Source organism: Typopeltis vanoorti, chromosome 4, assembly GCF_054136105.1.
Source record: "Typopeltis vanoorti isolate ZY-2024b chromosome 4, IOZ_Tvanoo_1.0, whole genome shotgun sequence".
NCBI classification, from domain to species: Eukaryota; Metazoa; Arthropoda; class Arachnida; order Uropygi; family Thelyphonidae; genus Typopeltis; species Typopeltis vanoorti.
Window position 1 is genome coordinate 127034049 of NC_143552.1, and position 25266 is coordinate 127059314.

The 25266-nt window shown below is 34.0% G+C and overlaps 1 protein-coding gene across 1 annotated transcript; it reads left to right on the plus strand.

Annotated features, from left to right (window-relative positions):
- Positions 1–6354: 6354 nt before the first annotated feature.
- Positions 6355–7260, plus strand: LOC150107664 (zinc finger protein 862-like). The gene has a single exon (XM_090392160.1). It carries the CDS (start codon positions 6355–6357, stop codon positions 7258–7260), a length of 906 nt encoding a protein of 301 aa, XP_090248286.1.
- The last annotated feature ends 18006 nt before the right edge of the window (positions 7261–25266 follow it).

The window sequence follows — 25266 nt, forward strand, 5'->3', positions numbered from 1 at the left end:
ACATTCAAATGAAAAGAATATTAGACAATTTAAAGAATACTGGACTGAAAAATGTGGCATGATTAAGAAAGATAATAAAGCATTATGCATTTTATGTTCCGAATCAGTTGTTTGTAAGACTTCTTCTGTATAGAGACATTTTGAAACTCTTCAGAAGAAATTAAGTAAAAAAAGTGAGCAAGAACGAAGAGAATTAATTTCTCGTGAACCGAGCAAGACAAAAAAAATAGTCCGATACTTTGATGAAATTTATTTCAGGTAGGCCTAGTTCTAACTTAGTTGCTGCTAGTTTTGAGGTTTCAAAAGTTATTACTCAACGTCGAAAACCACTCAGTGATGGGGAGTATATTAGGGAAGCATGGCTAGAATGTGCTCCGTTCCTTTTTGACAATCTTTCAGAAAAGGTAAAAATTATTCGGCGCATTAAAGAATTGTCTGTGTAGAAAAACAATTAAGAATAGAACAGTTAAGTTGGAAAGGAATACAGCAAAGCAATTAACAAAAGATTTGGCGTCATGTAAGTTCTTTTCTATTTGTGTTGATGAGAGCACAGACATTACATCATCAGCTAGGCTGGCAATCTTTGCTCGATTTTGTAGGGGTGAAGAAGTATGCAAAGAGATGATTAACCTTGTAACACTACCTGAGCGTACGTGGGATTGAAATATGTAAAGCAGTTAGGAACGAATTATCTATTCGGCAAATTGATATTTCAAAAGTGGTATCCATCACAACAGATGGTGCGCCCAGCATGATTGGTAAGGAAGCCGATTTTGTAAATCTGTTTGGTCATCCACTAATTTTCATTGCAGCCTACATGAGGAGAATTTATGTGCAAACGCTGGCCTAAAGGAACTTCAAGAAGTGATGCAAACGGTAACCAAGGTTGTTAATTACATTTCTGCACTTGCTTTGAATAAAATTCAATTTCAGAATCCATTGAATGAAGTGGATTCGGTGTACAAAGGACTAATAATGTACAACAATGTTCGTTGGCTTAGTCGAGGTCTTGTTCAGAAACGATTTGTTGAATGCCTGGATGAGATAAATCTCTTTTTGACTAATCAACAAATGTGTTATAAAGAAATGTGTGACATCGTGTTGGTTTGTAAACTCATGTTTATTTCAGATTTTTGCGAATATTTAAATGACTTGAACCTCAAACTACAGGATACAAAAACATCTTCAAATAAACTTGCAGATGTTTTCGTGGATAAATATGGATGACTTTGAAATTCAGTTCATTGATTTTCAAAGTAGCTCAATTTGGAGGCGGAAATTTGTTGACCTCAGAGTTACTTGGAAAATATTGAAAAGGAGTGATTAGAGACGGGAGTAACAGAGATAAGTATGGAAAAAGAGGTACTAATAACTTGGAATGCTATTCCCGAAACTTTTGTATGTTTAAAAATCCTTGCAACAGCATTAATATCAATTTTTGCATCTACATATTCTTGTGAATCATTGTTCTCAGTGATGAACTTTGTTAAGTCTCGTAAGAGGAGTAGCCTTACAGATGAAACTAGCAGCGCATGCATATCTCTAAAGGTTACAGAATATAAACCTGATATATATTAATTGTCATTAATGATGCAGCACCAGCAAAAGTCTCATTGATACTAAATAAATAAAATGTCCACTATTTTTCTTTAGTTTTCATTTGATGTTTTATGTTTTTTGCTAAAAATAGTAAAGATTAACTTCTGTTTAATATATTATGTACGTAAAATAACAATTTATTTTGTTTGTAATTTTTATGTATTACTCGGTAAGGGATTAAGAAGTAATACAATCTATCTTTAATTTTATTTTCTTTTATTGTGTTTTAGCCAAGTAAAACGATTATGAGATTGTGCACTGCAATATATTGGGAAAACCTGAATAAACTTATGTCTGATTGATCTTTATATATATATATATATATAAAAAAATCAGAATTATTGTTTATTCTTTTGCTGATGTTAAAAATTGCGTCTTTAAATTGTGCGGTTTAATATGGCAGCTAGAATTACACTTAAATGAAATAAAAAATATTCACGCTATCAACAGGTAGAAGGACTTTTAAATAAAAATTCGATCACTAATTTTTATATTCATTCAATCTCTACAATAATCACTCTTACAATATTCTTTGATTTTACCATTCTAGTGTGATTTTTGATTATTTGAAAAGGTCTTCCCAATACTTAAAAGACACAAATAATAATATGTTCCCCAAAATGTCGGCTGGCACGTTAAAAAATTTTGCATCAAAGATTTGGCGATTTTGGCATGCACAAGTTGCCCACCCCCCTGATCTAGATTTAAACAAATCTATCATACTGCTGCGCGTTTGGGAGTTTAAGTTTTTTAAGAAAACGCCAGCTAGTCTTACCAGCGGTGACGGTGACTAAGCTTTAGATTGTCAAAAATGGCATGTCTTATTGACTTTTTTTTAGTATTTTTGGTGTGTATTGAAATGGGCGACAAACTCAGGGACCGCCCCGGGCTGCAAAAGCTCTAGCTACGCTACTGGACAAAAACCATTTGGATTTAACTAGAATATAAGTAGAACACATTTAACTTCTTTAATTTATGATAACCTTGATTGAGTTGAATTTTTCGCGATTTTGCTTATCAGCAAGTCAATGATTGTAGGGGAAGAGAGTATACACCGAACGATAATAAAATTTCGTTTCATTGCTAGTATCCCCAAAGGTTTATGTAAAGTCAGTGTTTAAATCCCCCCCCCCCCTTTTTTTTTTGATTATTAATAAGATAGTATCAATTTCTCATATAAAAATATGAAACCTTAAAATTCTACTACATAATAACAAACATAATTAGGAAAATTTGTTATTAAATTCATATACCATATTTTCCCTTTATATAATTAAATATATGAAAATTAATGTGCACGTAATATAAGTAAAATTTACACTTCAAATCAATTTTCATTTAACATAAGATGAGATGTTTTCTTACAATATATAAAAGTAAAGAATACGCATACATTTATACGAATTACTTTCTACTTAAAAAGTTCGTATTACACAGCAAGGGTATATTAGAATATGAATCTAGGAGATGATATAATCCGTCCAAGATTCATTTATAACATGTAAGACAAACTTCCAATTTAAATGCTAATTAGGAAGTTAAGTAAATAAACGGGTATTGAGTATTGATACGGAATAAATATATAAAAATTGCTACCTTATATATTATACAAAAATGGGTATTTGTACATTAGAAATGACTGTAAATTAAAATAAATAGTAGGCCTAACATATCATTATAAATATTACGTTCTAGTACTTTACTGTCTAAGTAGAGATGAACAGTATGGCAACATCATTCATAGCGCCTAGATACCGCCATGATTACTGGAGACCTGAAGTGGCTCAAAAAATTCTGTGTTCAGTTTCTAGAGTAAGATTTCCGGACGTGTATATATACGTGTATATTTACAAAATTTATATATATTTACACAATCCGAAATCTGATTGTGTAAATATATATAATTAATTAATTAATTAAAAACTGCAAATATTCAGCGCACCCACGGTATGAATGAAACTTTCGTTGCCGGAGTCATTAATATACTGTAACTGCATGAATGGTGTTCATTACAATGGGAAAAACAAAAGAGCTTTTGGAGTTCGATAAAGGGCTTATTTTGGATGCCCGTCTGGCTGTAGCCAGGATTTTGAAAACATCACGCTTCTCAAAGGTGAGATATCTCGGGTGTTTAATCAGTGGAAAAATAATCCACATTGCTTGTGTCTTAAAGACGTAACTGTGGTCCTAAAACAATCTATCAGGAATGAGATTGCAATTATCTGAGAAGGTTTGTATGGACAAACAAAACTTCATGTGTGCAGCAATTGACCGAAGCATATTAATGAAGGCTGTTCCAGACAGATGATCACTTAAAAGTAGTATCACTTGTAGGAGAATGGAAATTAAGATACTTAAATGCAAAATGCAAGTGTCCAGACACTCCAAGAGTATTCGGAATTAACATGGCCGAATAAGATTTGTGATGGACGACACACACACACACACACACACACACACACACACACACACACACACACACACACACACACACACACACACACACACACACACACACAAATGAGGGTATTTTATTCGAAATTTATGTGTTGAGAAGGTTGTATAATGACAGCTATGACAATCGGTTGTTCAGTTGTAAATGTTATGAATTTATCTCACAGTAGACGGAAATGAGAATTAACCCAAATAAGTTAATTCAATAAGAAGGGCATTTCAAAACTTTCCGCAAGCCGCGCATGCGTGACAAGTGGGAAGATGTATTAGTTTCAATCTTCGTGTTAATTCCTAAGCGGATTCAGCACGTAAAAGCCGTGTTCTTGTTTTACAAAAGACGTTCAAATGGGAGGACGAATCTGACTCAGATTGGATAATAAAGAACGTCATCGAGTTTAAGGGATGTATCTGATTTTATGGAAAAGTATAGATGACAAGTTTTAACTCCCCCCCCCCTCCCCACACAATAGGAACTACACGTACTACTTCGTTTATCTTTAATTCAAAATGTTTCTGTTGAAATTACGTTTGAAACATGTGATGAAAAATGATTTGGCAGCAGGTGATTAACAGGGCCGGCTTTACTGACGGAGTTTTGACGACCAGTTTTAATGAGCTACAAAATTGGGCAAAACTATACCAAAAATAAATCATAAAAAAAAGTCATTTATTCCTTCTCTGTTGAAACCAGACTTCGGGATATTGTTAGTTAAATTTTTACATAATAAAACTTCATTATACTGTAAATTTTGTATAAATCAAATCATTTTAAGTAATGTGGTATTATGTTGAGTTTAATATCGCACTGTCATGATCAGACAACGTGACAATAGTAGAACACCTTCTATTTTACATTTATTTCTGATTCCATTGTTGGAAGTGAGTTGTTGACCTTGACCTGAGGGTAAATCTCATTTAACCAATGAGACCAAACAATCACAATGAGATAATTGGTTAAGAGTAAAACAATTAAAGAAATAGAATCAAAAAAAAAAAAAAATCAGCTAACGCCTTTTTATTCTCGTATACGGGGAGTAGGCGAGGCCATTTAGCCCTATCTAACTTTTGGAGACTGAGTGGGCAGTTCAATCTCCACTGGTACCAATCAGAGATAGATGGCCCAAGGCTATCACTAATTAAGAGGTACGCAGTGAAGAGAGACGGCTCAAATTTGCCGCCATCTCGTGGTCCCTAACCCTAACACAATATATTTAATGTCTGAAATAATGTGGGTTCTACGGTCGATTTTCTTGAGTTTACAGGACGAAAAACCCGAGTTTCCGGGAGGAAAAACCTGCTTGCCCGTGCCAGAGATCGACTAACTCGGGAACCGGTCGAAAAAAGGCTTAGAAAAATTTCCTCTAGTCGCGACTAGACTCGAAACCAGGTCTTCCTTCGTGCGGCTAAGCTCCATGGTTGGCAAACGCCACATCCACTGAGCTACACAGGCTCAAGATACATAAATACAGTTGTGCAGTGATTGTTAATAATACTTTTTTTGATACAGTCATTAGGATTTGGCTTTTAAAATAAAATACTTATTTTACTTTATTTTAAATAAAATAAAATAAAATATTTATGCAAAGCGGGGCATTGCATAAATATCTAAAATTAAAACAGCTAATACAGTATTAGAAAAATTAGCGAAAGGACCGAAACCAAAAATTCTGAGCTCATGGCAAGTACTTCTGATTGTGATCTCAGTAATGTCGATATTAGTAACAATGAGGACAAAAGACGACACTGATTTAACATCTTCCTCTTCAAAAAAAATAACTTGAAATGAGCATTGATCAAGTAAGATGGAATCACTCTTTAAGTGTTGCCGATAGACCAGAAATCGTAATGAAAAGTTCTCCGGCGAGACCAAAAAGTGAATTCATTTCCCCCCCGCAGCTATAATGGGCGGAAATGTTCATTAAATCATTACAGTAGGGAAGTAAGCAAAATTTTAACCGGTCATGTAAAGAAAAAAAAATTCTGTGTTTCGTTTCTGTTATAAGTTGTTTTCCAGTAATAAAATTTCACTGACTGCTGACGGATAGAACGATTGGGGGTATTTATATCTGTATCTTAATGAACAAGAAAAATCTAAAAACCACTTGGAGTCCCATAAGAAATGGATTGAATTGTCGCCTAGGCTCAAATTAGAACAGAACGATTGATTAACTCAACGAAAATTGTTAAATGCAGAGGATCGGCACTGGAGCCGCATAATAGAACGCTTAATTGCCATTGTTCAATTTTTAGCTCAACAATATTTGCCCTTTAGGGGAACATCTGATAAATTATATGTTCATAATGATCGAAGTTTTTTTGATACTTGTTGAATTAATTGCCAGATTCGATAATGCTATGTCTGAACATTTACTGACAGTATCTTCTGGATGGGCCCAATATTTTCTTGGGAAAAAACGTTCAAATGAATTAATTTCTCTCCTCTCTGAGACCATTAAAAGGAAAATAATTTCTATGGTGCAGAATGTTAAATATTACACCATACTTACAGACTGTATTCCTGATGAAAGTCATATTGAAAAGTTAACATTAATTGTAAGATTTGTTAATATGGATCCAGGTGATATCAATATCTATGAGCCCTTTTGTTGGTTTCATTCCAGAGAAGCCACTACAGGCTCAGTTTTAACTGAATGCATTCTTAAAAAATTGTCAGATGTGAATATTCCTATCGTAAACATGCGTCACCCATCTCACGACAATGGATCAAACATGAAAGGAAAACATTCAGGAGTTCAACAACGCATCAGGGATTTGAAATCGAGAGTTTTTTTAATACTTTGCCCTTTTCATTCTCTGAACTTAGTTGTCAATGATGCTGCTATTTCATCTAGTAAAGAGATTTCATTCTTTGAAACAGTTCGGAAATTGTATGTGTTTTTATCAGCATCAACATTTCGTTGGGAATTCCTTAAGAAATATATTGCACCTCTAACTCCCAAGCTATTAAGTACCACCTGCTGGGAATCTAGAATCAAAGCCGTTCGTCCTTTAAGATATTATATTGAAAAATTTTATGATGCTTTGATAGAAATTGCTGATGAGCACTTCATCAGCAACAGCGAGACAGCAATTTCTATTGCTGTCTCGCTGTGCACAAAATCGCGAGACACAAAGCTGAAACTGTTGCCCGTAAGCTCAGAAATTTTAAATTGTTATGTTGTTTGGTTATATGGTATTATGTTTTAAACGAAATTAATGTTGCTAGTAAATTATTACAAACATTAAAATGGAATTTTCTAGTGCCATATCTACTTTAGGAAATGGAAAACAAAGCCCCTTAAGAATATCAGAAATGATGAATGATTTCAAAATTTTCTTAACGATGCTACAACATTAGCTGAAAAAGTTGAAGCTGATCCTTATTTCAAACTAACGTTTGTAAGTACTAGAGAGCGTTGGCAGAAAAAACAACATGATTATGTAGCAAAAGATGAGCCTATTTCTGATTCCAAAACTAAATTTAAAAATGGAGTTCTTTCTTATTATTGATATAGCAACGAGTTCTACCCAAGAAAGATTTGCGGGACTGGAACCCCACAATTCAGATTTTTAGTTTTTTCTATAACATACCTAAATTGAAATCTAAGGCCATAAATGAGATTTTAGAATAAATGTAAAAATCTATTGACTCAAGAAAATAGAGATATTGATGCCATTGAGCTATTTGATGAATTGAGAATAGTTTCCCCCGCTTAGTCCCAGAAAATACGCCGCAAGTTGAAGTGCTTCGTTATATAGTTGAAAATAACTTCTTTCCTCCTAATGTTGCAGTGGCCTTAAGAATATTACAAGTAACAATTGCAAGCGTCGAGCGTAGTCTTTAAAAACTATAGCTTATTAAAACTTATTCACGTTCTACAATGGCCGAAACTCGATTGGAAGGTCTTGCTATGATTTCACCTGAACAAGAAATCGGTCAGAAATTCGACTACACTGGCCTTATTTGGGATTTTGCGAATATGAAATCAAGAAAAGTTTCGTTTTAAATAGTGGTCTGTTTAAAATCTAAAATGTGTTCTAAAATCTAAAAAAATTACATTTACCATAGTTACGTGTTTGTGATTTAGCGGTTCTTCATTCTACATGAGATGATGAGCATTGCTTACATGTAAGCTAATAATAATACATGATAAAATCACTATTTTTGGGTTGATTGTATTTGTGATATTAATACAATTTCGAACAATAAAATTATCGATTTTTTTAAATAAACCAACTTTTATTAATGACCACTTGGTTATAATTTAATTAAAATTTCAGCAGATGCATTTTCTCTTCGTTTGATTTCGCTTGATTTTAATTACTCATGCAGATGCACATTTTCAGAACAAAATTCCATCGTTAAAAGGCTAATTGTATCTAATAATAATAATAAGCTAACGCACTTTTATTCCCATGTAGGGAATAGGCGAGGCCTTTAAACCATATCTAGCTTTTCGGGACTGAGTGGGCAGTTCAATCTCCATTGGTACTCAATCAGAGATAGCTGGCCCATATTTATCACTAATTATACGCAGCCACCGACGAAGAGACCGGCAAACAAGTGCTGCAATCTCTTGGTATCTAACCCTAACAGGATATGTTACTGTCTGGAATAATATGGGTTTTGCAGTCGATTTTCTTCAGTTTACAGGGTTAAAAACACGAGTTTCCGGAAGGAAAAAACCCTTACCTGTGCCAGAGATCAAATAACTCGGGAACCGGTCGAAGAAAGGCTTAGAAAAAGTTCCTCCAGTCGGCGAATAGACTCGAGCTATAAGTCTCACTTCATGCGGCCAAGTTCAGAGGACGCAAGCGGCACTTCCATTGAGCTGCACCGACCTCTTTAACTTTATCTCTCTTTCTGTAAAAAAATATAGTTTATGATAATTTTTCATTAACTTATGAATTTTCATTAGCTAATACTATTAGAATTTATAATCAGACATGTTGAAGCCTAGCTTAACATCATAGCTTTTAAGACGTCATTAAGTAAGTTTTATAGAGGGAAGGGCTACAAAATATGCTATTGCATGGGGTGCCATGCTTGTTTTCCCCAATCCAAAATAAAACTACACTGTATAATTTAACCAGCAGCAATTCTCTCCTTTTCATAATATTGCCTTGAAGCCTTAATATTTCATAAAATCCATTAAAAAATCATTTCTTTCTCATACAATGACACAATTTAGTTAGGATTCAGTCTATGCTATAAACAATCTAAAATTTTGAATACGCTTATCTTGCTACAAATTTTTAAAAGAAAGGTGAAGCCTTAATTTTTGAAGAATTGTGATTTACCAACCAGCATTGACTGATTAGCCATAACAATCTGCATTGGAAAATGTACAATATTCGCAATAAGATCCAAATGAATTTTAAAAGATAACCAACAACCTAACGAAACTTGTATTTTATTCTATAGCAAACCTTTCATAATGATGATAGCTGTAATTGCAGAGAGTAGTAGTCGGGTCAATCTGAACCAAAGAATGGTAGGGTAAATGGTGAGGGATGTGACGGCGGAAACATGACGTCACTGCCAGATGTTCCTCAGGGAAATTCCAAACATTCCATACTCATGATTCCTTACAGTGGGGTCACTTTGAACCAAATAGGGGTAGGGTAAATGGTGGGGATGACACAGGAAATGTGATGTCATTGATTGATCATACAATCGTGGTAGTGACGTCATTGCGTTCGGTATGTGTGTGTGTTGTTTTCAGCTGTAGTGACATCATTAGTCATCTGTAAATAAGTGACATTATTTGTTAGGTGTAAATAAGTGACGTCATTGAGTTGAAGTCTAAAGGAGAAGTTATAGTAGTATGGAGATGTGACTTCCTGTGTGTCATGGGTGGCAGATTGCTGTGAGTGCCTTGTTTTGTTTGTTTTCAGTGGTGGCTTATGGGTAATGGTTTTAGTATGGAATTCTGGGTGATGTTTAGAGCAGGGAATGTTTGGAATTTCTGTGGGGGGGGGGAGCATCCGTCATTGACGTCATGTCGTGTCTTTGGTTTTGGTTTGTGTGTGTGGAATTGTGGGTAATGGTCAGAGCATGGAATTCTGGGTGATGGTTAGAGATAAGATAGAGTATGGAATGCTTGGAATTTCCCTGGGGGGGGGATACCATCCGTCAATGATGTCACATTGTGTCTTTGATTCTTGCATGGAATTATGGGTTATCATCAGAGAATGGAATTCTAGGATGTGACAGTATTGTCAGTGACATGAGATGAGCATTTTGTTCGCATGTGATATTATGGGTAATCATTAAAGATTGGAATTCTGGGAGAATATCTGGTCAAGTGTTGGGGTCATTGGTTCAAGTGTGGAACTATGGGAAAATATTTGTCTATGGATTGCAGCAGACATTTTCTAAATAATAAACTACTGGTGTCGCCTTCATCCCCATCACACACAGACACAAATTTTTTTCATGTTTATATTTTCTAAAATAATTAATTAATGGATATTAGTGGTGTTCCTCTCACCCCAATCAAACACACACACACACACACATTTTTTTCTTTGATGTTCACATTTTCTAAATTAATTAATTACTGGATATCACTGGTATCCCCCTCACCCCCAATCACACACACACACACACACACACACAAAAAAAACACTTTTTTTTCATGTTTACATTTTTCTAAAATAATTAATGACTGGATATCAGTAGTGATCCTCTCACTCCCCCATCACACACACACACACACAAAATTTTTTTTCTTTCATGTTCAAATTTTCTAAAATAATTAATTAATGGAAGTTCAGTTTTACTGCTTTTTTTTCTTTCATGTTTTTTGTCAGTAGGTTGTAGTTAGACATTTTCTAAAATAATTAATTACAGGTTATCAGTGGTGTCCCCCCACACCTTTTTCTTTCATGTTCACATTTCTAAAACTAATTAAATGTTACCATTATTACAAGTTCTAAGCAGAATAAATAATCATATATATGGAGAACACATAAACAATACCATAATTGTTCATTTAAGTTTACAAATACACATTTATTTGACTGAAATATTATTTACAAGCATATTCACAATGAAAAAAAAATGAAATTATCTAGAAATATTTCACAGGATTTGTCTCTCTTGCTATTTTCCTGAAGAAAGAAAAATTCCAAAGGGTTTCGGGTTTGCTAATTTTTTTTTTTTACTTTACGGGATACACAATACAGTACAGTAAAACACAACATACACAAAGAAACACACACAAGATGATCTGTGGCCTGAAATAACGAATTGCAGTAAATAAACTGAAAATGCACTCGATTATTTGCACCTATAGGTTTCTGTCCAATGTGAGGTCATTCAGTTAAAGTGGAAATGAACGTTATTTTCGTGGTTATGTGTGACTTCCTGTGTGTGTAGAATTCTGGGTGATGGTTAGAGTATGGAATCCTGGGTAATGGTTAGAGTATGGAATTCTGATAAGTGAGATGAGTATTTTTTTTGTTGTTGTTGTTCGCATGTGGCATTATGGTTTTTTCCCCCGTTCCAGGCATTAATTTGACAGTAGTGGTGATATATATATATAACTCATTTGTTATGTTAGATATTTTTTCCAACACAAATAAATAATTATTTATTCTTATTTCAACTGAACATTAGGTCTGGTACTATAATTTTCAACTTAATTCCTCTCTTACAACTTCCAAAGATTATACTTTAGACTTCCGTATTTTTCTTTTGCTTTAATAAGTGTTGACTGAAAGGAAATGAGACAAACAAGGATTGGAAGTAAAGTAAAGTCATTGCTATCCTCTTCTGTTAATTTTCACACTGTAGTGTTAGAGATTGCACTAATACTTGGTAATTTGCACTCGTAATTTTTTTTTTCGTATTCAAAACTAAACAGAAATTAGACTTTAAACTTAACAAGTGTCTGAAAGTAGGGTTACCATATTTTTTGAAAACAATATGCGACATCAATGTCGACCATAAAAAAATTGTAAAGAAAAATAAAATGTTTACCTTCAAATATCATGGTAAACAAGAAATTCATCAGCTTTTCAAAGTTTTGACATTCACACTCATTGTTTTCATCATTTGGAATACTGCAACCCGACAATTCACATCACTCGATGCGGGCTTTTGATATATATATATATATATACTTTTTTATATCTACTTTACTTTTTAATATTTACTTATTTTTATTTATTCATTTTTTAATTATTTACTTATTTAATATTTATTAAAACGTAATTTACTTTAAATCAACTTTTTTATGTCTCTTCATTGGCATACAGAAACTGCCTTTGCTTGCAAAACTGTGGGATGAACTTGTTGTCCTTCTGGCTATTAATTTTACCTTCGATTCCCTGTGCTTCAAAGCTACTTCTGCAGCTGAAATTTTAATTTTTTTTTAAAATGTCGTATTTTTCTTTAGAATTAGTAAATTCAAAGGAAATGAGACAAACAAGGTTTGGACTCTGCGTTAGCGATTTCTTGTTGGAAACGTCTTTTGCCAGCAGCACAAATAAATAGTTATTTATTGTTATTTCAAATGAATATTAACTCTGTAGTATACTTTGTTATTTCTGTTACAAAGTTCTAAACATTTAAAACTTTAGCCCCTATAGTGTTATGTTTATGTGAGTGTAAACTCAACAGTGTCTAATCATGACTCATATCCTCCCTTTTGATGTTTATGCGTGGTCCCTTCTATGATGCTAATATGACACCAACATTTTAATTGAGATTATCAGTTCTGGTTTCCAATATATGAACATGTTTATAGATAACTCAAACAATATCAATAGGTACCATTACACACTTTTCTAAATTAATTAATTAATTAATTAAAGGATTACATAATTAATTACGAAGTTATAAAATTAATTAATTAATTGAAGTAAGTGATATCACTAACAGCTATCTGCAAACAGGGAGGTCACTCATCTCCCTAGACTGAGTGAACATCTTCTGGAGGAGAGGGGTGGTCATTGTGACTTGAGAGGGGGTTGAGGGGGATCATTGTCGGGAAGACTGCCATCACCCTCCACCACCTAATGCTATATATATATATATTTTTTTTTTTTTTTTTCCCCTCCCAACAATTTCGGACATATGAGTGAGAGAACTAGTCACTTGCTCTTACATCAAAAATGACTGAGCAAGTAATATTAGTAACTCTCGATGGTGTTTTCAAAATAAAGAGAAGTACATTTTCTTTGCTTTTCACACGGCTGTACATGATAAAAGTTTAAAATTAAGTGACTGATAGTCGAAACTTATTTCAAAACTTTACGATCCTACTATTCTACAAGTAGAACAAAAAATACAGAGCTAGCAAATAATGTAATTGTGGGTTTTTTAATATACAAAGTACAAAATGAATAAAATATTGACAACTTTGTTACTATATTAGATGTATCCAACAGATTAGAATAGAAAAAACCAAAAGAAATTTGGAGTTTGCAGACAAATCTTGTGAATTTCTTGCAAAAAACTAATCAGAGAATTTTTTGAAAATCCACTGAGTGAATTATTAGTCTTATTTGTTCATGACAACCTACAAATATTTTAAGAAACTGTGTGAACTTTTTGGAAAAAAAAATTCAGCTACAGAAGTAGCTTAGAATCGGATGTTAAATTAATAGCCAGAATTTTTAGTGGAAAAGATTTAACATGAAAGGTATAGTATCAGACCTAATGTTCAGTTGAAACAATAATAACAATAATAATTAATTACTTTATTTGTGTTGGAAAAAAATATTTAACATAATATCGATATTGAAGGTTTATTTTTCACTGGTTAGACTATAATATAATAAATTTAGTTTAATCCTTTATCCAAGTATGAGCAAACAAAGTTTGCGCCTGAAAATATCTTCAGGACTGGGGTAAGATATTACAACACCGGGCAACTCGTAGCAAAGGTGGACCAAGCTAACATCACTCCTATCTCAGTTTCTCCCATAATGCAAAACACATCTCCTTGCGGATATGTATAATATTATGCATTAAGGGAAGGGCCACTAACCAGAGTAGTTTCGACCTTTATTGAGGTCTCTTCAGTGGGAGCCAGTGGTGGCACACCTGTTGGCAAAAGGTGACACACCTGTTGGCAACTCCTATAGGTAAAGATGACCTTGCCATTGCTTCTGCCTGGTATCTTCACTTCTGGGCCTGGCTCCCACTGAAGAGACCTCAATAAAGGTCGAAACTAGTCTGGGTAGTGGCCCTTCCCTTAATGCATAACATTATACATATCCGCAAGGAGGTGTGTTTGCATTATGGGAGATACTGAGATAGCAGTGATGGTATCTTGGTCCACCTTTGCTATGAGTTTCCCAGTGTTAGACTACCTGACCCCAGTCCTGAAGATATTTTCAGGCACAAACTTTGTTTGCTCACACTTGGATAAAGGATTAAACTAAATTTATTATAGTCTAACCAAGTGAAAAATAAACTTTCAACATCTTTCTCTAAATCCAGAGTGTGCCACCTTTTAATAAAAAAGTGGTACACCTGTTGGCAACTCCAATAGTTGCCAACAGGTGTTGGCAACTATAGGAGTTGTCATCTTTGATGTTGCAACCATAGCAGTTGTCATCTTCATCAACTTGGATAAAGGATTAAATTAAATTTATTATATTATAATAAGGATAAATAATATAGAAAACCATTCGAGCCACAGATATAAGCTTTACTTTATGATGTCCCAAAGTAAGATAAAATCACATCAACATCATATCCACCAGCATGTGAAAACATTTCCATGAGTCATCTGTGCAAATGTTACATTTTTCTGAAAAAATGGTCAGATTAAACAGTACTCTAAGGAAAAACAATCGAGTCAAGTGTCTTTTCAGTTACTGCAATCGTTCATCCAGTGCAGCTTTCATATTGTGTTGTGGTGTTTTGTGTCCGGTAAAGTAAAATAATCGGTGAGCCAGAAAAGTCTTTGAAATTTTCTTTCTTCAGGAAAATAGTACCAGACAAAACTTTTCACATAGCTCTAAAAGGATGGAAACCAATTATTATTTTAGAAGATACATACATTGTGATGTGGTTATCCCAGACCACTTGGGAAAAGTTACGCAGGAAATAGTCTGATATCCTTGCCAATTTACAAAGAAGAAGAAGAGTAGACTACGAATTGGACCTGGGAGACTGTTATATTCATATTCTCAAATGCCAAGATGGGGAACTAATATTCGATGATACAGGAGCTGGTGGAAGTAAAGTTTTCTCTATTGGTTGCTCTATTAGTTTTCTCTATTTGTTAAAGAAGCTGAGAGATTTTCACAAAAGATGTACGACATTGATAATCATTTACTATTTTTGGAAACTGAATTACCATGTATTCGTATCATGGGGAAAATTATTGCTAACCATCTAAATACATCAATGGTAAACTTAAACTTTCAAGACTTTATTCAATTCGATAAAGATTCTTCATTTTGGAACATTTACAAATATTATACAATGACTACGTGAGTATATCTGGTGACAAAAGAATACATTTAAAGTTTAGGCAGGTGTCATATCCAGGCTAACACCTTATCAGATGTATGTAGCTGTGCTTCCTATGGTACTGTTCTTAAGACTCTTTTGCATGACCAGCTATTTTGATGGAATGTAATCAAGAAACAGTGAGTAACGAACATTTTCTTTATTGAACTCATTGGAAAATGTTAAAAGTGTAAACTAATGTTAAAAGTGTAAACTAAATCTTGTGAAATATTTCTAGGTAATTTAGGTTACATGTTCGAATTTTTCTCTGTGAATATACTTGTAAATAATATTTCAGCAAAATAAAATATGCATTTGTAAACTTAAATGAAAGGTTTTGGGTTGTTGATGTGTTTTCCACAGTGAAATGTTTAATCAGTTATTCTGTTTAGAAGTTGATGTATAAAACCACAACTTTATACCTTAATGCAATTCTGTTTAATTATTGTAAAAAAAGTTAACATTTCTTTAGGAAAAGAGTACTGAACTTTTAAGATCTAGAAAATTACATCTATATGAAGAACATATTCGTAAAAATCAGTGGCAAAGAAATCTTTAAGCCTAATCATTAACACAGGTCATAATACATCAAAATATAAGAAAACGTAAATGTAAAAAAAATAAATAGATATCACTACTGTGAAGTTAATATCGTGAATCGAAAAAAAGTGGGGAAAACTGATATCCTGTAATTAATTAATTATTTTAGAAAAGGGTCTAATGCTACCTATTGATATTGTTTGTGTTATCTGTAAACATATCCATCTACTCGAAAACCAGAACTGATGATCTCAATTAGAATGTTGGTGTCACATTAGCATCACAGAAGGACCGCGCATAAACATCAAAAGGGATGATATGAGTCATGATTCGACACCGTTGCGTTTACGCTCACATAAACATAGCACTATAGGATAACGTTTTAGTGTTTGGAACTTTATAACATAGCCAGCAAAGGTATTGAAAAGATATTTGAAAAACATATTGGTCAATTAGTAGAGCCTCTGATACTAATGGTGCAAGCAAAAAGTTAAGCAAATTTGAACGTGGTTAGTAGTTGGAAGGGAATCAATCGTTCGATGCTGTTGGAACACTCTCCCTCGATGAGTCTTTGGACTCCCTGGAGGAGTAAAATAATAATAATAATAATAGAAATTAACAAAGTATACTACAGAGCTAATATTAATTTGAAATAACAATAAACAATTATTTATTTATGCTGGCAAAAGAAGTTTCTAATAAGAAATCGCTAATGCAGTATCCAAACCTTGTTTGTCTCATTTCCTTTAAATTTACTAACGCTAAAGTAAAATACGATATTTTGAAAAAAAAAAAATTCAGCTGCAGAAGTAGCTTTGAAGCACAAGGAATCGAAGCTAAAATTAATAGCCAGAAGGGACAACAAGTTCATCACACAGTTTCGCCAGCAAAAGCAGTTTCTGTATGCCATCGATGGAGACACAAAAAGTAGATTTTGAAAAGCATATTTTGAATTTTTAAAGTAAAATAGAGAAAAACAGCCAATCAGATTGAAAAAATATACATAGAAGCATATCAAAAGCCCGCATCGAGTGATGCAAATCTTCGGGTTGCGGTATTTCAAATGATGAAAACAATATGCATGTGAATGTCAAAACTTTGAAAAGCTCATGAATTTCTTGTTTGCCATGATCATAAATATTTATTTGAAGGTGAACATTTAATTTTTCTTTTCATTTTTTTTGATGGTTGACATTGATGTCACATATTGTTTTCAAGAAATATGGTAACCCTGCTTTCAGGCACTTGTTAAGTTTAAAGTCTTACTTTCTGTTATAAATGTGAAAAAAATTACGAGTGCAAAAAGAAGTTTATGTATGTCTCAACGAAGGAGACATAAAAAGTAGATTTAGAAAAGCATACAGCAATCCCTCGATTAGTGCGCCTAATGCGTTTTTTAAAACAGGTGCATTAATCGAAAACTCACTAATCGAATATAATAACTTATGGGAAATGTATAATTCGTTCCTGAGATTTCTTTTTTTACCCTTAATTTTTTTTTTAAAGAATTAGGGTATGTCTCAGGGCCTAGTTAAAGGAAAACCATGAAGCTGAAAGACAATAAAACATATTCAGAATATAAGTTTATTATTCTGCTTCTTAACAAAGAATTGAGCTAACGTAGTTTCGGGGGCATTCTGTTTCTTTTTTTCATACAACTGACGGTATACCCTATTGCCACTTCTGCAAATTTTACTGGTTCTCTCTTCACCAGGGTCAGTTTCTAAGCAATGCTGCTTAAAACTTGGAATTTTTCTTTCTTCGATAAAATAGCAAGAGATCAAATCCTATGAAATATTTCTAGGTAATTGCATGTTTTTTCTTTGTGAATATACTTCTAAATAATATTTCAGTCAAATAAATGTGTATTTGTAAACTTAAATGAACAATTACGTATTGTTTATGTGTTTTCCATATATATGATTATTTATTCAGCTTAGAACTTGTAATAATGGTAACATTTAATTTGTTTTAGAAATGTGAACATGAAAGACAAAATGTTTTTTTTTTGTGTGTGTGTGTGTGTGTGTGTGTGTGCGCGCGTGTGCGTGCGTGCGTGCGTGTGTGTGTATGTGTTTGAGGGGGGTATGTGGGGAACACCACCGGTAATTAATTATTTTAGAAAATGTAAACATGAAAAAAAATGTGTTTGTGTGTGTATGTTTGATGTGGGTGAGGGGATGCCAGTGATATTCTGTAATTAATTATTTAAAAAATGTGAAAATGAAAGAAAAAATGTGTGTGCGTGATGGGGTGAAAGGAACACCACTGATATCCAGTCATTAATTATTTTAGAAAATGTAAACATCAAAAAAAGGTGTGTGTGTGTGTGTGTGTGTGTGTGTGTGTGTGTGTGTGTGTGTGTGTGTGTGTGTGTGTGTGTGTGTGTGTGTGTGTGTGTGTTTGAAGAGGGTGAGGGGGATACCAAGGATATCCAGTAATTAATTATTTTAGAAAATGTGAAAAGGAAAGAAAAAAATGTGTCTGTGTATGTTTGATGGGGGAATGATGGGAACACCACTGATATCCAGTAATTAATTATTTTAAAAAATGTAAACATGAAAAAAAGTGTTTGTGTGTGTTGTGTTTGATGAGGGTGAGCGGGATACCAGTCATATCCAGTAAATTATTATTTTAGAAAAAAGTGAACATGAAAGAAAAAAAAAACGTGTGTGTGTATGTGTGTGTGATGGGGGAATGAGGGGATACCAGTGATACCCAGTAGTTAATTATTTAGAAAATGTCTACAGCAATCCATTGACAAATATTTTCCCATAGTGCCACACTCCAACCAATGACCCCAACACCTGACCAAATATACTCTCAGAATTCGAATCTCTAAGCATTACCTAATCATAGAATTCGATGCTCTGATGATTACCCATAATTCAGTACAAGAAAACAAAGACACAACATGATGTCATTGACAGATGGTCCCCCCAGGGAAATTCCAAGTTCTATACTCTATCTTATCTCTAACCATCACCCAGAATTCCATGCTCTGACCATTACCCACAATTCCACACGTGAACCAAAGACACAATGTGATGTCAATGACAGATGCTCACATCCATGGAAATTCCAAACATTCCATACTCTAAACATCACAAAGAATTCCATACTAAAACCAATACCCATAAGCCACCACTGAAAACAAACAAAAACAAGGCACTCACATAAATCTGACACCCACAACACACAAGTCAAACCTCCCCACTATTATACCTTCTCCTTTACACTTCCACTCAGTGATGTCACTTATTACACCTAACAAATAACGTCACTTATTTACAAATGACAAATCACATCACTACAGCTGATAACAACACACACCTATTGCAATGACGTCACCACCATGCTTATCTGATCGATCAATGACATCACATTTTCTGTGTCATCCCCCACCATTTACCCTACCCCTATTTGGTTCAGAGTGAACCCACTATAAGTAATCATGAGTACGGAATGTTTGGAATTTCCCTGGGGAACATCTGCAGTGACGTCACCAGTTTGCTGTCACATCACTCCACCATTTGCCTTACCCCTATTTGATTAAGAGCGACCCCACTACTACTACTCTCATCGATTGCAGCTCCAATCTTCATGAAAGAAGAAATGTTTAATCAGTCAATGCTAGTTGGTAAATCACAATTCTTTGAAAAATTAAGGCTTTACCTCCCTTTTAAAAATTTGTAGCAAGATAAGCGTATTCAAAATGTTTAGATTGACAATGGCCTAGACTGAATCCTAACTAAAGTGTGTCATTGTATGAGAGAGAAATGATTTTTTAATGGATTTTATGAAATGTTAAGGCTTCAAGGCAATATTATGTAAAGAATAGAATTGATCCTAGTTAAATTGTACAGTGTAGTTTTATTTTCGATTGGGAAAAACTGTAAGCATGGCGCCCCATGCAATAGCATAGTTTGTAGCCCCCGTACCTCTACAAAAAACCTTCTTAATGACGTCTTAAAAGCCATGATGTTAAGCTAGGCTTCAACACTTCTGATTATAAATTCTAATAGTAGTATTAGCTAATGAAAATTCATAAGTTAATGAAAAATTATCATAAACTATATTTTTTTTACAGAAATAGAGATACAATTAAACAGGCCTGTGTAGCTCAGTGGAAGTGATGCTTGCGTCCTCTGAACTTGGCCGCATGAAGTTAGACTTATAGATCGAGTCTAGTCGCCGACTGGAGGAACTTTTTCTAAGCCTTTCTTCGACCGGTTCCCGAGTTATTTGATCTATGGCACAGCAAGAGGCTTTTTTTTCCTCCCGAAAACTCGTGTTTTTAATCCTGTAAACTGAAGAAAATCGACCGCAGAACCCACATTATTTCAGACAGTAACATATCCTGTTAGGGTTAGATACCAAGAGATTGCAGCACTTGTTTGCCGGTCTCTTCGTCGGTGGCTGCGTATAATTAGTGATAAATATGGGCCAGCTATCTCTGATTGGCTGCCAATGGAGATTAAACTGCCCACACAGTCTCCAGAAGCTAGATAGGGATTTAAAGGCTTCGCCTACTCCCTACTCGAGAATAAAAGGGCGTTTGCTTATTATTATTATTATTAGATACAATTAGCCCTTTAACGGTGGAAGTTTGTTCTGAAAATGTGCATCTGCATGAGTAATTAAAATCAAGCGAAATCAAACGAAGAGAAAATGTATCTGCTGAAATTTTAATTAAATTATAACCAAGTGGCCATTAATAAAAATTAGTTTATTTAAAAAATCGATAATTTTATTCCTCCAAAATTCGTTAATATCACAAATACTGTCAACCTAAAAAATAGTATTTTTATCATGTATTACTATTAACTTACATGTAAGCAATGCTCATCACCTCATGTAGAATGAAGAACCGCTAAATCACAAACACGTAACTATGGTAAATGTAATTTTTTTAGATTTTAGAACACATTTTAGATTTTAAACAGACCACTATTTAAAACGAAACTTTTCTTGCTTTCATATTTGCAAAATCACAAATAAGGCAGTGTAGCTAATTTCTGACCGATTTCTTGTTCAAGTGAAATCATGGCAAGCCCTTCTAATCGAGTTTCGGCCATTGTAGAACGTGAATAAAATTTAATAAGCTATAGTTTTTAAAGACTACGCTCGACGCTTGCAATTGTTACCTGTAATATTCTTAAGGCTACTGCAACATTAGGAGCAAAGAAGTTATTTTCAACTATATAACGAAGCACTTCAACTTGCGGCGTATTTTCTGGGACTAAGCGGGGGAAACTATTCTCAATTCATCAATAGCTCAATGGCATCAATATCTCTATTTTCGTGAGTCAATAGATTTTTACATTTATTCTAAAATCTCATTTATCGCCTTAGATTTCAATTTAGGTATATTATAGAAAAAACTAAAAATCCGAATTATGGGGTTCCAGTCCCGCAAATCTTTCTTGGGTAGAACTCGTTGCTATATCAATAATAAGAAAGAACTCCAATTTTAAATTTAGTTTTGGGATCAGAAATAGGCTCATCTTTTGCTACATAATCGTGTTGTTTTTTCTGCCAACGCTCTCTAGTACTTACAAACGTTAGTTTGAAATAAGGATCAGCTTCAACTTTTTCAGCTAATGTTGTAGCATCGTCAAGAAAATTTTGAAATCATTCATCATTTCTGATATTCTCAAGGGGCTTTGGATACCATTTCTTGAAGTAGGTATGTCAGTAGACAATTCCATTTTTATTCTTTTCAATAATTTACTAGCAACTTTAATTTCGTTTAAAACATAGTGCCATATAACCAAACAACATAAAAATTTAAAATCTCTGAGCTTAAGGGCAAGAGATTTAGCTTGGTGTCTGGCATTTTTGTCCACTAACTCTTCATTAGCAATTTCTATCAGAGCATCATAAAATTCGTCAATATAATATCTTAAAGGACGAATGGCTTTGATTCTAGAATCCCAGCAGGTGGTACTTAGTAGCTTGGGAGTTAGAGGTGCAATATATTTCTTAAGGAATTCCCAACGAAATGTTGATGCTGAGAAAAACACACACAATTTCCGAACTGTTTCGAAGAATGAAATCCGTTCACTAGATGAAAGAGCAGCATCATTGACAACTAAGTTCAGAGAATGAGAAGGGCAAAGCATTTAAAATAAACCTCTCGATTTCAAATCCCTAATGCATTGTTGAACTCCTGAATGTTTTCCTTTCATGTTTGATCCATTGTCGTGACATGGGCGACGCATGTTTACGATAGGAATATTCACATCTGACAATTTTTTAAGAATACATTCAGTTAAAACTGAGCCTGTAGTGGCTTCTCTGGAATCAAACCAACAAAAGTTCTCATGGATATTGATATCACCTGGATCCATATTAACAAATCTTACAATTAGTGTTAACTTTTCAATATGACGAAAGTCATATTGAAAAGCTCTCAGAGAGGAGAAAAATCAATTCATTTTGAATGTTTTTTCCCAACATAATATTGGGCCCATCCATGAGATACTGTCAGTAAATGTTCAGACATAGCATTGTCGAATCTGGCAATTAATTCAACAAGCGTCAAAAAAATTCGATCATTATGAACATATAATTTATCAGATGTTCCCCTAAAGGGCAAATATTGTTGAGCTAAAAATTGAACAATGGCAATTAAGCGTTCTATTATGCGGCTCCAGTGCCGATCCTCTGCATTTAACAATTTTCGTTGAGTTAATCAATCGTTCTGTTCTAATTTAAGCCTAGGCGACAACTCAATCATTTTCTTATGGGACTCCAAGTGGTTTTTAGATTTTTCGTGTTCATTATGATACAGATATAAATGTCCCCAATCGTTCTATCCGTCAGAAGTCAGTGAAATTTTATTACTTGAAAACAACTTATAACAGAAACAAAATACAGAATTTTTTTTCTTTACATGACCTGTTAAAATTTTGCTTACTCCTCTAGTGTAATGGTTTAAAGAAAATTTCCGGGCCATTAGAGCTGTGGAAAAAAACGAAATCGATTTTTGGTCTTGCCAGAGGACCTTTGATCATGATTTCCAGTCTTTCGGCATCACTTAAAGAGGGATTAGATCTTGCTGGATCAATGCTCATTTCAAGTTAATCATTTAAGTTTTTTGAAGAGGAAGATGTTAAATCAGTTTCGTTTTTTGTCCTCATTGTTACTAATATCAAAATTATTGAGATCCCAATTAGAAGTACTTGCCATGAGCTCAGAATTTTTGGTTTTCTGTCCTTTCGCTAAGTTTGTCTTGTACTACATTAGCTGTTTCAGTTTTTAGATATTTATGCAAAGCTCCGCTTTATTTCTGAATATCGCGTTCTGTTTCCGATTTTCGTTCGGTATTCTGGGCTTGATAGTTTTTTTTTCTTTTATCAGACGTATTGGAATGTTAAAATTATTTTCAAAGCCAAATCCTAATAACTGTATCAAAAAAAGTATTATTAACAATCACTCTACTACTGTATTTATGTATTTTGATTCTATTTCTTTAATTGGTTTACTCTTAACCAATTATCTCATTATGATCATTTGGTCTCAATGGTTAAATGAGATTTACCCTCAGGTCAAGGTCAACTCACGGCCAACAGTGGAATCAGAAATAAATGTAAAATAGGTGTTCTACTATTGTCACTTTGTCTGATATTACCCCTGGTTTCAAGAGAAGGAATAAATGACTTTTTTTATGATTTATTTTTGGTGTAGTTTAGGCCAATTTTGTAGAATTTAAAACTGGTCGTCAAAACTCCGTCCGTAAAGCCGTCCCTGTTTATCACTGCTGCGAAATCATTTTTCATCACGTGTTTCATACGTAATTTCAGCAGAAGCATTTTGAATTAAAGATACACGGAGTAGTGCGTGTAGTTCCTATTGTGTGTGTGTGTGGGGGGGGGGGGAGTTAAAACTTGTCATCTATACTTTTCCATAAAATCAGATACATCCCTTAAACTCGATGACGTTCTTTATTATTCAATCTGAGTCAGATTCGTCCTGCCATTTGAAAGTCTTTTGTAAAACAAGAACACGACTTTTACGTGCTGAATCCACCTAGCAATTAATGGCTTGCAGAAAGTTTCAAAATGCTCTTCTTATTGAATTAACTTACAAATTTGGGTTATTTCTCATTTCCGTCTACTATGAGATAAATTCATAACATTTACAACTGAACAACCGATTATCATGACTGTTATTATACAACCTTCTCAAGACCATAAATCTAATTAAATACCCTCATTTTGTGTGTGTGTGTGTGTGTGTGTGTGTGTGTGTGTGTGTGTGTGTGTGTGTGTGTGTGTGTGTGTGTGTGTGTGTGTGTGTGTGTGTGTGTGTGTCGTCCATCACAAATCTTATTCTGCCATGTTAATTCCGAATACTCTTGGGATGTCCGGACACTTGCATTTTTCTACTGATTAAACACCTGAGATATCTCACCTTTTGAGAAGCGTGATGTTTTCAAAATCCTGGCTACAGCCAGACGGGCACCCACAATAAGCCCTTTATCGAACTCCAAAAGCTCTTTTGTTTTTCCCATTGTGGTCAACATTGACGATTTCCCATTGACGATTACTGACAGTAACATTCTTGAATAGTTGCCTAGAAGATGTGCTAATGTCAATATAAGCATATACGCTGCGTAAATAACGTTTATGTATATATGCATAAAGGTTTCTAATTTAGTGGGCGGTGTGTATAATCTGCTACATAACATTACTCGTTCTCTTACTGGTATGATTCCTGAACTGTGAGCTCTTCTTTGTGTCGGATACCCACACAAGAAATAGTAATATATGCATTTCTAAGCTTAAAAACGATATCAATAGCATTCAATAGATCGTTCGTAATAAGTTCTTCCTTTTTTTTTTTTTATGGAAGTCACCGATTGTTTTTTAGGTTCTTCCACATATTCAAAGAATAGCGTTAACATGCAGTATTTTATTACAGCCTAATGAAATTACACTACACCAAACACGTTGTGTCCCGTAAATTTCTACGGACATTATTACGCGATAATAAGAATTCAGTAGAAATTATCGGTTAGGAGAGAGACGGTACAAAATATCCTTGGCAAACCTAAGCAACTTGCACAACAGGATCTTAAAATAAAAATCAGTTATAAGCGCACTGCAGTCCGTAACCTTAGTTTAATCTTCACCAAAGTCATGCAGTTACAGTATATTTTTATTTGACTCCCGCAACGAAAATTTCATAGA